The 16,677-nt window shown below is 35.3% G+C and overlaps 1 protein-coding gene across 3 annotated transcripts in view; it reads right to left on the reverse strand.

Moving 5' to 3' along the window:
• Positions 1-343: 343 nt before the first annotated feature.
• Positions 344-16,677, reverse strand: part of LOC128238911 (potassium voltage-gated channel subfamily KQT member 1-like) — an 82,067-nt gene continuing 65,733 nt past the window's right edge. For all 3 annotated transcript variants that reach the window (XM_052955226.1, XM_052955225.1, XM_052955224.1), the window contains 5 exons: positions 16,082-16,139; positions 12,832-12,907; positions 11,178-11,272; positions 8,244-8,340; positions 344-7,655 (listed from right to left, as the gene is read on the reverse strand). In XM_052955226.1, the coding sequence (XP_052811186.1) occupies positions 7,449-7,655; positions 8,244-8,340; positions 11,178-11,272; positions 12,832-12,907; positions 16,082-16,139 (533 nt within the window). In that variant the 3' untranslated portion in view covers positions 344-7,448. The remainder of the gene's footprint in view (positions 7,656-8,243; positions 8,341-11,177; positions 11,273-12,831; positions 12,908-16,081; positions 16,140-16,677) is intronic.

A 16,677-nucleotide genomic window follows, 5' to 3' on the forward strand; every position in this document is an offset into this window, starting at 1 on the left:
TTTGGAAACAGGTGTTTGAGGAAACTGCTCACCTAATCAAACTCCGGTTATATAACGAAGGTTGTGCTCTTTAAGCGGCATATATTAACTGCCCTTTTTTTCAATTAAAATGATCATCTTTGTTTTTATTTATCATTCGAAGCAAAATGTTGCCTTACAACGTAGCATTTATGACGTAACCTAGCATGTGCTATACACACACTGTCAGCCGATTTCCTCTAGTCGGATTACAAGCTTGATTGTGAAAAATCTACGTTTACTTCCCTTTGTATCATTCAAGAAAAAGACTCTAGGTATTCATTTTCAATAAAAGATTCTACAACAAAATTTAAGAGTTGCAAATTTTATTAAACAACCATGTAATAAACAAAAGTATCACAATAATATAAGTGGTGTGGTCCCTAAAACCAGAGAAATACTGTAAAACAGTGGAATATCAATAAAATATATTATATTATATCAATCCAATATCAACTAGTCTCAATTTCACAAAGTATACTGATCATTGCACATCTATACCCTAAGTTTTACACAGCACACAATATCATCTCCTTAACTTTCAATATGGTTATTTTTTTAATCCAATATTAAAAGATTGTTAATTAATTACTGGTTATAAACCGACCAAAACCTTTGAAAATTTGAGGTAGCCACAAGTAAGCCGCTGAATATTTCATTAAGAAATTAACAATTTGCTGAAGATGTACCGTGATTACATTTGGAACACCTTGGCCATTGTCGTTCGAAAACGACCTCGAATGTATATGGACGGTTTACAATACTATAAAACTTTACAATACAATACGCTGCAATCAGCAGATTGCATAGTAATTTCAATTTAGCACTTAAACTTAATGACCTATGGGAATCTTAATTATTTATGCAATTATCCACTTCAATGGGAATTAGTTTGAACTAAGTAATACAAATAACACATTAAAACGATATAATTGATAAAAAAACAAACTATTATTGAAATTGTCGCGAACTACTTCTACTGATGTACCTGCATACATCTGAGGTTGTTTTCAAAGGGAAAATGGCCGAGGTGGTCCGTATGCCGCATACTAGTGTTTGAAGTAGATTTAAAGAAAAACTACAACAAAATAAATAAATAGAACAAATTCCCACAGGGAAAACTATAAGACTAGAGACCTAGTCAAATGATCATCATAATCAAAAAATGTTTTTATGTGAAATACATCAAAATTTGATACATCAATAGCTTATCTATTGCAAAATCAATACTTATTTTCTTGATTAATTTTAATTTACAACAATGTTGACAATAATAAACAAATGGTTGCATAGAAAATTATTTGAATCACACACAAGTGCTGATAAAAAACACAACACACTAATAGAATACGATTAATTTTTAAAAGTAGACAAAACTGTCAATGAAATAATACAGTATTGCCAAATACAAGTATACAATTTAAAACCACCACTTAATTCAAGATTACAAGTGATTGCATTTTAAACATCATTGTTTTAAAACAAATATTGAGAATTGTATAAATCCTAAGTCATATAATAAATATTAAAATACTCTGCTAAGTCAATATATCTGTAAACTCGGGGAAGATGTCATTATAGTTTGCTGGCAAAATTCTGCATCACACCAGTTATGACAGAATTCTAAATTACACTTAAACATCAACAAATTTATGCCATAATAAATGAAAATAGTGCAAAATGTTGCTTATAGTTTTCTTATTTAATGACAAAAATCAAAGCTATCAAAAAAACAAGAATGCTGCTGAGCAATTGCCAATGTTTAGGGTTTTAAGTCTAACAAGGAGCATAACATCATAATTAATATAGCCATTATTAATCTAAGGGGCTGTGATGTACATGTGGGTATTGTATCTGGCTACAGGTGTACCAAGTATCATTTCAATTCATAACATTTCTATTTGAGTTTTATCCAAGATTATAAGTATCTTCCATGGCCAAGAGTGTAAGATAGGTTCATTCCGACCCGAGCGTTACTAAGGGTGTTTTGCGAAAACGAGGTTTACCGAGTTTCAGCAAAACACCCTGCGCCAGGGTCGGTATGAACCTATCTTACACGAGCGGCTATGGTAGATGCTTTTTCTCCCACCTCAGTTAAACCAAATAAAGCAAAAATGTATTTTTTTCGCTAGAACTCTTTTGTGCTTAGTGAAAGTAATTGGGTATGGATATGCGATAATTCGTAGTTGTCATTGATATGCACACAGTGATACACATTATGTTATAAGGAGAGTGAAGCATTATTTCTTGAAGGTGCGTGAAAACTGTTTTACGGTAACATTTGAAGCGGGAAATAATTAATTAGCGTTCTCAATATTGCCATAAGACAAGTTTTCCATGATGCTACAGACAACAGTTTTCAACAAGGGAGGTAATTAGTATGCGGCGACCATAAAAAAGGAGTTCCATACGGGCATTTTATCTTCGGCCGTGGGCAAGATAAGAATTTCTAGCATTGTTAAATCATGGGATCTACTTATCTGAGGTGGGTGCACTACAATGCCACTGATGCCAACACTAAGGCTATCTCAGTTGAATGAGTTTTTATCTTTGAAAAACAGATAAACTATCAAATTTGACCTTACTCATGACCTGAAAATCTGCTGAACAATTGAAACTATGACAACAGATAAGAGCAATCTTGTCTGAATTTTTCGCTTACAACTTATTCTTATTAACTTATTTGTACTTACATTTATAGGTTCATTTTTAAGGTAAGGCATCCATCATTAGAAAGCAAAGATGTGCTAGTTGCAGCACTTCACATATTATCACCGAGATTATTTCAATGTCTAATTTATATTGATTAACCATTTTTTAAATTATTTTTGAACGGATTACATTTTTTAATGAAAATTTAATATAAGGGAGGTAATAAAACAAGTTTTTACAACAATTACGGTATATAACAATTTTATCAATTCGTTTCTTGCAACACTTTATGTCTATATAAAGAAAACAAGAGCACTGCGAAACGGAGCATTATACGCCCGAAGAAGATTCGGCTTGAGGTCTTTAATAAACATTTAGGTTATGCTAGTATACTGCTTACTAGGTGTGAAGTGTTTACAACAAAGGCTTAAACTTCCAACATTGAAACTTTAAGGATACTTAAGTTAGCAATGCTAATAAAAACCTTTGTTCAACAGTATTTTTTAACAACATAGAATAATTGTAAAACAACATACATACTGGTAAGTAGTGCAATGAAGGATGTACTAATATGGAATCAGATTTTATGAAATGAATTATTTTTATAAAATCAGCATACAAATATCGTTGGTACATATCTCCTAAATTACCCAATTACCAGCCAGCCCAGCACAATCTATGGTCTGTGTAATATGTCTCCAACATGCCTGCCTTACAGTTATTTGAAAATGACTTTATTAGTGACCAAGTTGTGGCCCGGACACGGATTTGCTAACGCACCCCCATGGTGATTCTAGTCTTTGAGGTATGGACCTGGAAATTGCGCGCGACACATCCTTTTAATGTAGTGATGATTTGTATAAAGTTATTTGAAAATCGCTTTATTAGTTACCAAGTTATGGTCCGGACATGGAATTGCTAACGCCCCCCAGTGAAATTAGCCTTTTGAGGTACGGACCTGGAAAGCATGCTTGACAAATCCTTTTAATGTAGAGATGATTTGTATAAAGTTATTTGAAAATTGCTTTAGTAGTAACCCAGTTATGGCCTGGACATGGAATTGCTAACGTCCCCCCCATGGTGATTCTAGTGTTTGAGGTATGGACCTGGAAATTGCGCGCGACACATCCTTTTAATGTAATGATGATTTGTATAAAGTTATTTGAAAATGACTTTATTAGTGACCAAGTTGTGGCCCGGACACGGATTTGCTAACGCACCCCCATGGTGATTCTAGTCTTTGAGGTATGGACCTGGAAATTGCGCGTGACACATCCTTTTAATGTAGTGATGATTTGTATAAAGTTATTTGAAAATCGCTTTATTAGTTACCAAGTTATGGCCTGGACACGGAATTGCTAACAGATGGACAGACAGACGGACAGACGATGGAGGCCATAACATAATACGACCCTTCGAGCGTATAAAAAGCACTCAGTGAAATCTTTAAAAATATTCAAATGTCATTGTGTTACAATGAACTTTTTCCAGGAACAATATTTTTTTGTATTTTTTGTATTAATGATGGATGGCTTACCTTAAGAAGAATGGGATTATTCCGTTTTAAGTGTTCAACTTTAGTAATATTTATGTAGGAGGATCAAGGAAAACTTTTACTCATACAGTAAAGACTACATAGCCTAGTTATAGCATATATTCATACTATCATGCAAGAAAGCTGTAACTACCCGAATTTATAAAAGGACTTACTAGAATCTTACACATTACCCTTGTTACGCATTGAGCAAATTGTTTAGATCTTTGATTAAAATTAACAACATTGTTAAATGCATCATTGTTAACTTTAAAAGGTGAATTAGTTTATGGTGTGCTCATATATATCTTTTGAATAAAAACAAGTACAGCTGAACAGTTGTCTCAAATCTTATTAGAAATACTGCAGATCACAAGTGTACATGTATTCATTTGACTTTTAGAGCAGAAAAATATTTTAAAGTAAAAAAAAAAAATCATGTTAACAAGGTTAACAACTTTAAACAACTTGTGAACAATTTGCCGAATGTTGATAAATGGAAATTGTGCCAGTTTGAAATCTAATTAAAGATAAGTGCGTTTCATAGATCAAAATAAACAACAATGAATTAAAAAAACATTTTTTACATTTGTACATCTAGTTGATATAGAACTTCAATTCTGTGCACACAATATTATAAACACTATAAATCTAAATCAAATGAAATAATATATAGCAAAAACCTATTTATTACGTGTAAAAATAACTTTACTTTTAAGAATTTTTGGTCTCATTGTTTTTATAATGAGACCAGTCGCTACATTATACAACTGTAGTCGTTTATACTGTATACAATTATTAACTAAGAAATATGCTGTCATTATTGACCAAAAAAAATCTAATTGACTGAGGCAATAGCCGAGGTCAACAATTATTTTGTGGTCAAAATGAACTGCATTATTTACAGCTAAAAAGTAGATGATTGTTTTATTACATGATACCGCATGATATATTATGACATCATATGCTAGACTATTTTCGGTCTTTAAACAGACAGGTCAATATGGTGTTTTTGAAGTGATTTTTTTAGCGCTAATATGACGTCATATGAAAAACTGTTTCCTGTCCATAAAAAGACAGGACAATATTGTGTTTTATTTCGTCTACAAAAATTGCTTTTCGTCCAAATATGTATGTTTATTTATAGATAATGTAATAATGGCCTTTATTTACCGAGTTTCTGAACACAAACATTAATCATACTGTTACATGCCAAAATTTAACATGGATAAATTTATAGTTTTTTCAAAAAAAAAAAAAAAAAAAAAAAAATCATACCTGCTTTTTATCATGTTACCATTCTTATACTTATTTCATATTTTAACTGTAAAAAGCATTTCTAGTTTTCTTAAAGTTCAAATTTCAGAAGGTATATGTGACGATTATGAGCTCAGTGTTTGCAATTTTGTATTATACATGATTATATAGTTGATGTTGACTGATTGTACATGAGCTAAATGTGTGAATTATGGATGACCATCAAGCTCACACTTCTACATTATATAAACATTGAATTGATATACAATATAAAATGAGTATTTCACATATTAAGAATTTGAGCATTAAATTATTACTCTGACTACACTAAAATACAACATGATATGAAAATACATAATATTACAAAGTATCAAAGCCATGTTTCTTTGCAAAGTATTCAAGCTGCTTATAAAAATTTCTATACGAAACAACAATATTTTGTAGTATATCTGTCGTAAAACAATTTAAAACATGCCTTAAAAGGTAAAAAAGTCAATCTCCTAAAGAAATACATGAAAATGAATAAGTTTTATTGCTAAAAGCATAATTATATCTTCATAAGAATGCAAAAATACAACTTATAACCCCTGGGCATTATTGAAGCTACAGAGATGTTTATGACTTGTAACAACCATGGAATGCATAATGATAAATTAAGTTTAACCACCGATTACGTTTGGTGTCTTCTAGAAAGTACCTTAAACTGGTCCAGTGTGTCAGTGTTACACGCATTAAGTAATGCCTCACAATCTAACAACACTAATACTCTCAATTGGGTTGACACCCGTGGACAGTCTGGTGTCACACACTGTTACGTCCCAGAACTACCGGTGATGGTCATTGTTTTCTCTGGAGAGATTTTCTACCATGTACAATCACATGGTTTAAACATCATATTGAACAGAAACTTCACTGGTATTCTGGACGGTTTTCAACCAGACAAAATGCATTTGCACTAATTTACTGTCTTGGATGTTGTGCATTTGACCAAAGTTAAAAGGGATTCGGTAAACATGTGCACAACCTTACTAAAAAACATTGTGTAAGTATGAGGCCTGTAAGTGGGACTTAGAAAAGGCAAATCATTTGCTGATCCATTAACAACATTGAAAAGTTCTTGAAGAGCTTTTACGTACTGTAACTATGAAAAGGGGGATAACTCAACACTTATTTAAGCCAGAGTTATAGATCTTGCTATACATGCACTTTTTGTTTATGATAATACATAAAAAGTTTTTGTTTTACAACAAAAGTGAAAATGCTTTGTTATGCTGTCATCCGTTGCTTAGTTTCGTAGCATTGTAAACTTAAAAAAATCAAATTAGAAGTGAAGAAAACTGTTGTCCAGCTGAAAAAATGTCTGAAATACCCATTATGTTTACCCATGAACATGATGTCAAAACGTGAGTAATAATGACATGATGTTTTTGTACTAATGATAAAACAAGAGCGCAGCGCAAGGAACACCAATGCACGTCTTCTGTCAATATGGGGGTCAGAATGGTTTAGTGGTATTATATGGCGTCCACTTTTGACCCAAGAGGTTGCCAGGCTCCCATCCCCACCGCGGGTACTTTCTTATGGCTTCTCAAAAAGGACACAGTATTTGTCTCTGCCCCCAAAACAGACTCGAGATTGATTTTATACTTAATTAATTATTTAGTTAATTGATTGAGCTTAAATAAAATAGTTTAAACTGAAATTAAATAGGAGGATAACTCAACAATTATTAAAGCAAGAGTGATGGGTCTTGCCACAAATGTGTATATTTTCTCTGGTAACAAGTGACAAGTTTCTGTTTTACAACAACGCCGAGAATCACAACAACACCAAGGCTATGACAATACCTCGACATATTATTGTAAAAAAACATACAAGCTTATTCCCTGAAAAAAATCAATAATTCTTCATAATTTATAAATAAAAATTAAGAATATCTGTTCTTGGCACAATCTTCGTTAACACCACATTCTTCATCTATGTATTGTTATAACTCTGACTCCTCTTCAATTACTGTATCTGTGGATTTATTCTCCACATTTCCTTTACCACTTTCTTGGTTATCACATAAACTGTCAGTCTGAGAAGTAAGAGATCGATTTCGGGACTTTTGTTTTGATGTTGATTGGAATGATTTAGTTATTGTGTTCAACAATACTAGAGTCTGGTCTAGTTTTCTGTCCATTTTATGCACCTGTAAAAATGAATTTATAGCTAACAAATTTATGAGCGACAATTATACATTGACCATTCGCAAAAACATCTTCAGGTAAAGATATAAAAATTTAAACCCCACAGACTGTTCAAATTATATTAATCAACAAACACTAAACAGTAATGAGTAGATATAAACAGATTTTATAAATTTATGCCCAAAATAGACCATTTTCTATAGTCTATAGAGCTACATATGATTTTCAGCAAAATAAAATAATTTCCTTCATGAATCCAAATGTTTATGAACAAAGAACTCTTAAGATTATTTGGCTTACCACTGTTAAAAGCAGTTTAATTTGTAAGTATTATACATTTACTTAGAATGTTTCATGTCTTATAAAATCAAACTTGGGAATCCCTTTCAGCATGTTGCAATCATGAATGCACTCTGCGTAATCTCTGTACGACTAGATGTAAGGTAAAAAATGTATTTTCAAAAAAATTAGCAAGAGATTACAGCCTTTTAAAGACATGTCATTTGACACAGTACTATTAAACTTCTTCAGTAAAAGGCATCAGCCCCGATCCATCGTTTTGTACAAATTGAATTCATCATACAACCAACCTGATGTTCGATGAATTCGAGTCGAGAACTTATGGTGACTTTGTCCTTGTCCCGAACGTTTCCAACATAGCTGGGTTTTCCGAGAGTCTGATCCAACCTGGAAACAGTGAATTAACTGTAAAATTAACATATTACAATTAATATCATTGTTGAAGGCAGTTTTTTTACCTGGTACCAACCCTGTTTGAGTCAATTTCCTTGTTAGTTTATATGTTATAGTCACGGACCTAAAAACCATGGATTGGCAACTGCCCGATATCGGTGAAACGCTAAGAAATAATAATTTACCCACAATCCTTAGCGCGGGCTCGGCAAATATCGGAAAATTCCACAGAATTTCTGATCGGTGATTAACGGCGATCTTTGGTTATTTCCGCCAGCTCTGCTGATAATTATTTTTAACACCGATCGACATGTCGCATGTAATCTAATCTAATTATCGAAGTATTAATCAGGACCTATTATGTTCCTTATTAAATTTATATTTAGTTTTAATAAATGTTTTCCTTCATGTATATAATTCGGCCGATGTCGGACTTCTCGAAAACGACCACACGGTAAGATCTCGGAATGAAATCGCGCTGCACGCGTGAGTTTGAGCTAATCGCATTAACACAGATGAGAGTTGCCAATCCATGGTTTATAGGTCAATGGTTATAGTGTAAGTTTTAGAAGCCAGGTAAATGTGCCCCACCAGGGGGCTTGAAATCCCGACCTCTTGAATGAGGGAAAGATGCCCATATCACTATACCACTCTAACCCTGGGGAAGTTTAACTTACAACCTCTTGGATGAGAGACATATGCCTTAACCACTAAGTATAGAATTAAAACTAACATATGGTGCAAACGAATGCCAACTTTGTTTTATCAGCATTTGGGAAGCTAATATGGGAAGTAACTTCAGTTTCTCCTTTAGTTTGCAATATTCCTTATACCACTTTAACACCTTTCAGACTCAAGTGGCAAGTCTTCATCTCATTGTTACTTTCTTTCTTGCTGAGTTTTGATGAGTAAATTGTACAATTATTCACATATGTTTTTGTAAAACGAATGGAACAAACACAATTATTTGTAATCAAATAAAAATGCCTTTCTGAGTCTGAGTCTAGACTTGATCCTGTTGGTTATCATGGCCACAGATTTTTTAAGAATATACATACTTCAAGCCATTGGAACATTGCCAAAATGAAACTGTTCTAACAAGAGATGTTTGTCAAACAGTAGACAACCCCCACCCCCCTCCCCTGAGTGCCATGTTGTCAGGAATATTTGACTATTGATTGAAATATGCATGGACTGAAATGACCGCTGATTTGTCATTGACATTGGATGCCTTTGAGGCAGTGTTAAGATTATGACCATTCAAAGTGTGAGGATATTAGGTACAGTTTTTAATGATGGTCAGATGATGACTGATATTTGCAGATAAACATGTAACCTCTTAGTAGCAGGGAATAAGTAAGGTCCAGGCATTGTTTAGTTTTCACTCTGAGAATCTTTGTTAACCTTTTCATGTTAAAGGTCACTGTGATCAATAGTGGCCACCTACTGGTCAGGCCCATATATATAGTTTGATAACCATAGGTCCAGCAATTGTCGAGTTTGCGTTCAAGGTCATATGACCTTTGACCCCTAAAATCAATAAGGGTCATCTTCTGGTCAGGACTAGCCTTCATGACAAGTTTTAAGGCTATGGGTTGGCAACCTTTTCCAGTTAAAGGTCATTGTAACCTTGACCTTTGACTCACTAGGGCTCATCTACTGGTCAGGCTCAGCCTTCATGTCAAGTTTGATGACTGTTGGTCCAGGAACTGTCTAGTTTTCTCTCAGACAAGCTTTGGTCTACAGACAGACTGACTTACCGACTGACCAACCGCCGACATGTGCAAAGCAATATATCCACCGTTCTTCAAAGGTGGGCAAAATAACTACTTACTAATAAATTAAACCCTATAATGTACTTTTAAAGCACACTTTTCATACAACAGTTAATCTTAATACAAGGCCAGAGAAAAACTAGAGATTGCTTTTTTGAAAAAGCGCTTGTCACCCCCATTGTGTGGTTGTAGGTGAGAAATAATCAATGATGGACATGAAGTTTGTACTTTTGGACTGAAGACGAACAAACATAGGGGTCATCTACTGGTTATGACCAACCTGCATACAAAGTATGAAGTTCCTGGGTCCAACTATGAAGTTCCTGGGTGCAAGCGTTCTTTAGTTACTGAGCGTAAAACCGTTTCTTCAAGGTCACAGTGACCTAGTCATGACCAACTAGCATACCAAGTATGAAGTTCCTGGGTACAAGCATTCTTAAGTAATTGAGCAGAAACCATTTTTAAGCTAAAGGTCACTGCCAACATATCGTTTTTACCTGAAGGTAACCATGACCTTTGACCTTTTGATCTCAAAATCAATAGGGCTCATCTACTAGTCATGAACAACAAGCATACCAAGTATGGAGTTCCTGGACCCAAAGGATCTTTAGTAAGTGAGCGGAAACCATTTCTTCACCTCAAGGTCAGAGCGACCTTGACCTTTGACCCCAAAATCAATAGGGGTCATCTACTAGTCATGACCAACTAGCATACCAAGTATGAAGTTCCTTGGTCTAAGCGTTCTATAGTTATTGAGCGGAAATGAAGTGTGATATAGTGACGGACAGCCGCCCGGCAAAAACAATATGTCTCCGGAGACATAATAATGGTATGATTTAAATGCACATTTTGAGGAAATAAATGGTGCTGGTGGCCATAAAGGATTTTATTTTTTATTTTAAAATGTAAAGTATGAAGAATGTTTACATTTCAGCAGTGTTTCCCTGATTTTTCACCAAGGCAAGAGGTTTCAAATCGGATTATGCAAGAATGAATTTCAGAAGATAATTTCAGGCCTTATAAAGGGCAAGATTGCCCTGAGTGGTAATAGTATACCTTCGCTGCAGTTCTTTGATGCGAACCATCATGTTGAGATGTCCCTGAGAATACTGTTCTATCACGTCACGAACATCATATGGCTTTCGTGCTTGCTGAAACACAAGATACATGGCTGTTTTATCTTTGAAGAATTATGAAGCACACTTTTCCGGCATGCATGCCAGCTAATTACACTGTAAAAACGCCTACAATAACAGCACACAAAAAATATTTTAAACAGAATATTACTCTTTGATGAAAACAGCATCCAAAGCTTTGATAATAACAGATGAATTTTACCATTATTTTCAGGCATTTATAATTATGAAAGATACTTCCCAGGATTCTTTCATGATAGTAAATTATGATTTTAACTTCATGACAGACTTTTCCAACTATCAAGGAGCATAATGTAATAATAATTGAAGCCAGAGTTATGGGCCTTGCTACACATGTGCATATCGTCAAGGGTACAAAGTTTCATGTCAATATCATTAATGTTTTAGCCAAGATTCTTAAAGTCAATGTAGAAGCCGCCTACAAAACAGGCAGAGGCTATTACATAAACAAAAACTCAACTTTTTTTTCTTTGTTCTCTGAAAGACTTAACCTTAAAACTCTTTAAAGTTGAAAAAATAACCAGAAACAAGGAATAATTACATCACAGCATACATTTGTTTTACGATTCTTTGCATAATCAGACATGTTTTCCTTAATAATCCTCCAAGAAATGAAAAACAACCAAACAAAGGAATGTTCACGGATGTTCACATGAAAGGGTGCTACTTTATTTTAATCTAGAAACCCCATGGCAATAAGTTCTTTACATGAACAGCTGAATTTCTTTCGGGGAATAATTACTGTAACAAAAGAAAACAATTGTTTATTACTATCTTTGAAATAGAACAAGATTGTTTTGTTACATGAAATTGAGAGAGTTTGTGGATATAACACAAAGATTGCATGTCTCTGAGTCTTTTAAATGAGTCACTCAGGCACCCATTGACAGAAACAATGGTGCCATGGAGGGAATGCCAATGCTCTTCTGCAATTGTTTTCAGTCGATGAGGGGGGCATTTTGCGACAATAATTAAAACCAGGGTTATTGGCCTTGCTATTCAAGTGTTTATTTGTCTCTGGCAACATGTGTTTAAAGCTTCATTTAAGTTTCTTGAACAGATTTTGAGTAAATCCAAATTAGCCGAGTTTTTTGCTTGACGCTGCCGACAATGACACCAAGGCTTAAACAATACCCCAAACTTTTCTTTAACATTATTAAAATACATGTCGAACGAATGTAAGAAATGACAATTATTCACAACTTAAGTGGCAAGATTAATCAAACAGAATGAAACTTATCACTTTGAATAACAGGAAAGTCTCAACAAAAGCCAGCAAAGCAAATGACAACGCCTGACTGTCGTGTTTTTTTTCAGTTAAGGCCATTATTTAAACCTGGGTTGTGGGCTTTGCTAGACATGTGCATACTGTCTCAAATCTTGAACGGTCAAGGTAAAGGTTTTTTGTCAATGATGACATCAAAACTATCCTAATCTCAAACTGTTTTCTTTTTTCAACAACTAAACATTAGTGCCTCATCATTTTTTATGTTATTCAATTGTCTTCCAGTATCTGTTCATTTAGCTTTATATCAACTGCTGCTTGCATTTACCTGAAACTTTCTTCTTGCTACGAAAAATTTGATTTTTCTTATGACACGTATCATCACTTTGTGTGATTCTGTAAGTCTGAAAAATGCACAATACAATTGTGAGATGTCATCCACATTTATACCAATTTAAGACATGAGAAATATAGCATGATGATGTATGCTACAGTTGCATCAGGTAGATTACAAAGAAAAAGAAGAAATGTTATTTCCATCAAAATAAAACGAGTTTGAAGAAATTTATCCTTCAAAAAATATAGTAGATTATTTATTTTTTTCTCTGGCAGGCCTTATTGATAAATCTACTTGACAAGACTACCTACTGGTCTGGCCCTATTGATAAATCAATGATTGATTAAGCTGTTGAGACTACCTACTGGCCTGGCCTTAATAATAGATCTAGCTGTTGAGACTACCTACTGGTTTGGTCCTATTGATAAATCAAGCTGTCGAGATCTACTAGTCTAGCCTTAATAAAATATCAAGCTGTTGACACTACCTACTGGTCTGGCCTAAATTATAAATCTAGCTGTTTGAAGCTACCTACTGGTCTGGCCCTACTGATTTATCTAGCTGTCGAGACTAAGTACTGGTCTGGCCTTACTAATAGATCTAGCTGTTGAGACTACCTACTGGTCTGGCCCTATTGATAAATCAAGCTGTTGAGACTACCTACTGGTCTGGCATTATTTATAGATCTATCTGTCGATGATACCAACTGGTCTGGCCTTACTAATAGATCTAGCTGTTGAGACTACCTACTGGTCTGGCCCTATTGATAAATCAAGCTGTTGAGAATACCTACTGGTCTGGCCCTATTGATAAATGAAGCTGATGAGAATACCAACTGGTCTGGCCTTACTTATGGATCCAGCTGTTGAGACTATCTACTGGTCTGGCCACTTCCTAATTATAGATCAAGCTTGGGGACTTCCTACTGATAGATCAAGCTGGGGGACTTCCTACTGATAGATCAAGTTGGGGGGCTTCCTACTGATAGATCAGGTTTTTAGACTTCCTACTGATAGATCAAACTGTTGGACTTCCTACTTTTAGATCAAGTTGTTGGACTTCCTATTGATAGATCAAGCTGTTGAAATTCCTACTGATAGATCAAGCTGCTGACTACCTACTGAGAGATCGAGCTGTTGAATTTCCTACTGATAGATCAAGTTGTTGGACTTTCTATTGATAAATCAAGCTGGGGACTTCCTACTGATTGATCAAGTTGATGGACTTCCTGCCGGGGGGGGGGACTTCCTACTGATAGATCAAGCCGGAGGGACTTCCTACTGATAGATCAAGCTATTGGACTTCCTACTGATAGATCAAGCTGTTGGACTGCCTACTGATAGATCAAGCTGTTGGGCTTCCTACTATAGATCAAACTGTTGGACTTCCTACTGATATATCAAGCTGTTGGACTGCCTACTGATAGATCAAGCTGGCCACTCCCTACTGATAAATCAAGTTGATGGACTTCCTACTGACAGATCAAGCTGTTGGACTTCCTACTGATAAATCAAGTTGTTGGACTTCCTACTAATAGATCAAGTTTGGGGACTTCCTACTGATATATCAAGCTGTTGGATTTCGTAGTGATATATCAAGCTGTTGGACTTCCTATTAATAGATCAAGCTGGGGACTTCCTACTGAAAGATCAATCTGGGGGGCTTTCTACTAATAGATCAAGTAGCGGACTTCCTACTTTTAGATCAAGTTGATGGACTTCCTATTGATAGATCAAGCTGCAGACTTTCTACTGATAGATCAAGCCGGGGAGGGGGGGCTTCCTACTGATAGATCAAGCTGGGGACTTCCTACAGTTAGATCAAGCTAGGGTCTTCCTACTGATAGATCAAGCCGGAGGGGGGGGGGGGGCTTCCTACTGATAGACCAAGCTGGGGACATCCTACTGATAGATCAAGTTGATGGACTTTCTATTGTAAGACCTAGCTGTTTGACTTCCTACTTTTATATTGCTCAAGTTGATGGACTTCCTATTGATAGATCAAGGTGTTGAACTTACTACTGATAGATCAATCTGTTGGACTTCCTACAGATAGATCAAGCTGTTGGACTTCCTACTGATAGATCAAGCTGTTGAACTTCCTACTGCGAGATCAAGTTGTTGGACTTCCTACTTTTAGATCAAGCTGTTGAACTTCCTACTGATAGATCAAGCTGCGGACTTCCTACTTTTAGATCAAGCTGTTAAACTTCCTACTGATAGATCAAGCTTTGGGACTTCCTACTGATAGATCAAGTTGTTGGACTTTCTATTGATAGATCAAGCTGGGGACTTCCTACTGATTGATCAAGTTGATGGACTTCCTATTGATAGATCAAGCTGTGACTTCCTACTGATAGATCAAGTTGTTGGACTGCCAACTGATAGAGCAAGCTGTTGAACTTCCTACTTATAGATCAATCTGGGGACTTCCTACTGATTGATCAAGTTGATGGACTTCTTATTGATAGATCAAGCTGTTGAATTTCCTAATGATAGATCAAGCTGGGGACTTCCTACTGATTGATCAAGTTGATGGACTTCTTATTGATAGATCAAGCTGTTGAATTTCCTACTGATAGATCAAGCTGGGGACTTCTACTGATGGATCAAGCTGGGGACTTCCTACTGATAGATCAAGTTATTGGACTGCCAACTGATAGAGCAAGCTGTTGAACTTCCTATTGATAGATCAAGCTGGGGACTTCCTACTGATATATCACGTTGATGGATTTCCTATTGATAGATCAAGCTGTTGAACTTCCTACTGATAGATTAACCTGGGGACAGCCTACTGATTGATCAAGCTGTTGAACTTCCTACTGATAGATCAAGTTGTTGGACTGCCTACTGATAGATCAAGTTGTTTGACTGCCTACTGATAGATCAAGTTGTTGGACTGTCTACTGATAGATCAAGTTGTTGGACTGTCTACTGATAGATCAAGTTGTTGGACTGTCTACTGATAGATCAAGTTGTTTGACTGCCTACTGATGGATCAAGTTGTTGGACTGCCTACAGATAACTCTAATTGTTAAGATTACTAACTGGTCAGGCACTACAAATAGATCCAGCATGTTGAGACTACTTCTACTGAATGAGATAATTTTCGAAAAAACTACTGATATATTGTACTTATGAGACTACCTACTTATCTGGACGTACTGATAAATCTAAATGTTTTATCTAAACTACTTTCTAGACTGGTCCTATTGATATATCTAGTTGCTGAGATAACATACTGGTCTGGCTTTGAGACAGGGTGATACTCTGCATCTTCATCATCTGAGCCAATCTGACCTGAAAGGAACAGAACAATAAATGAATGACAAGAGCGCTGTTAGTGGATGCCAATGCCTGTCTGGGTTTGTCAAGGGGCATAACCTAGCAATTACTAAAGTCAGAATTACAGTAAAACTGTGGTTGTTGGAACAAGCAGTCGTTTGAGAACCGGGGGAACCTCGAGGTCGGAGCTTGGTCCCGAACATTTTTCCTTTTTTTTTTCATACAAAATATACCTACGCTGCATCGAAACCTAAATATGTCAAGGAGTCGAGCAATATAGTCGGTCCCAAGTACACAAATAATGCATAAAACCTTATGGCTCCCTGGAGGTCATAATTTCCCTGCACAAGTGTTTAAAAATAAGCAAACAATTGCTAGGTGTTAAAATTTTCGCAAGTTGTAGAAATTGCAATGACAGTTAAAAGGCAATTTGGTGTGAAAAACTGTTTATCAGTGTTTACGCATGACCGATAGTAGTTGATAGGGGCATTTGAGAAGATAAAGAATTCCTTCTTGTCACTTTGCTTTGCAATATGGCAATTTTGTTAAAATA

Source organism: Mya arenaria, chromosome 6 (genome assembly GCF_026914265.1).
Source record: "Mya arenaria isolate MELC-2E11 chromosome 6, ASM2691426v1".
Lineage (NCBI taxonomy): Eukaryota > Metazoa > Mollusca > Bivalvia > Myida > Myidae > Mya > Mya arenaria.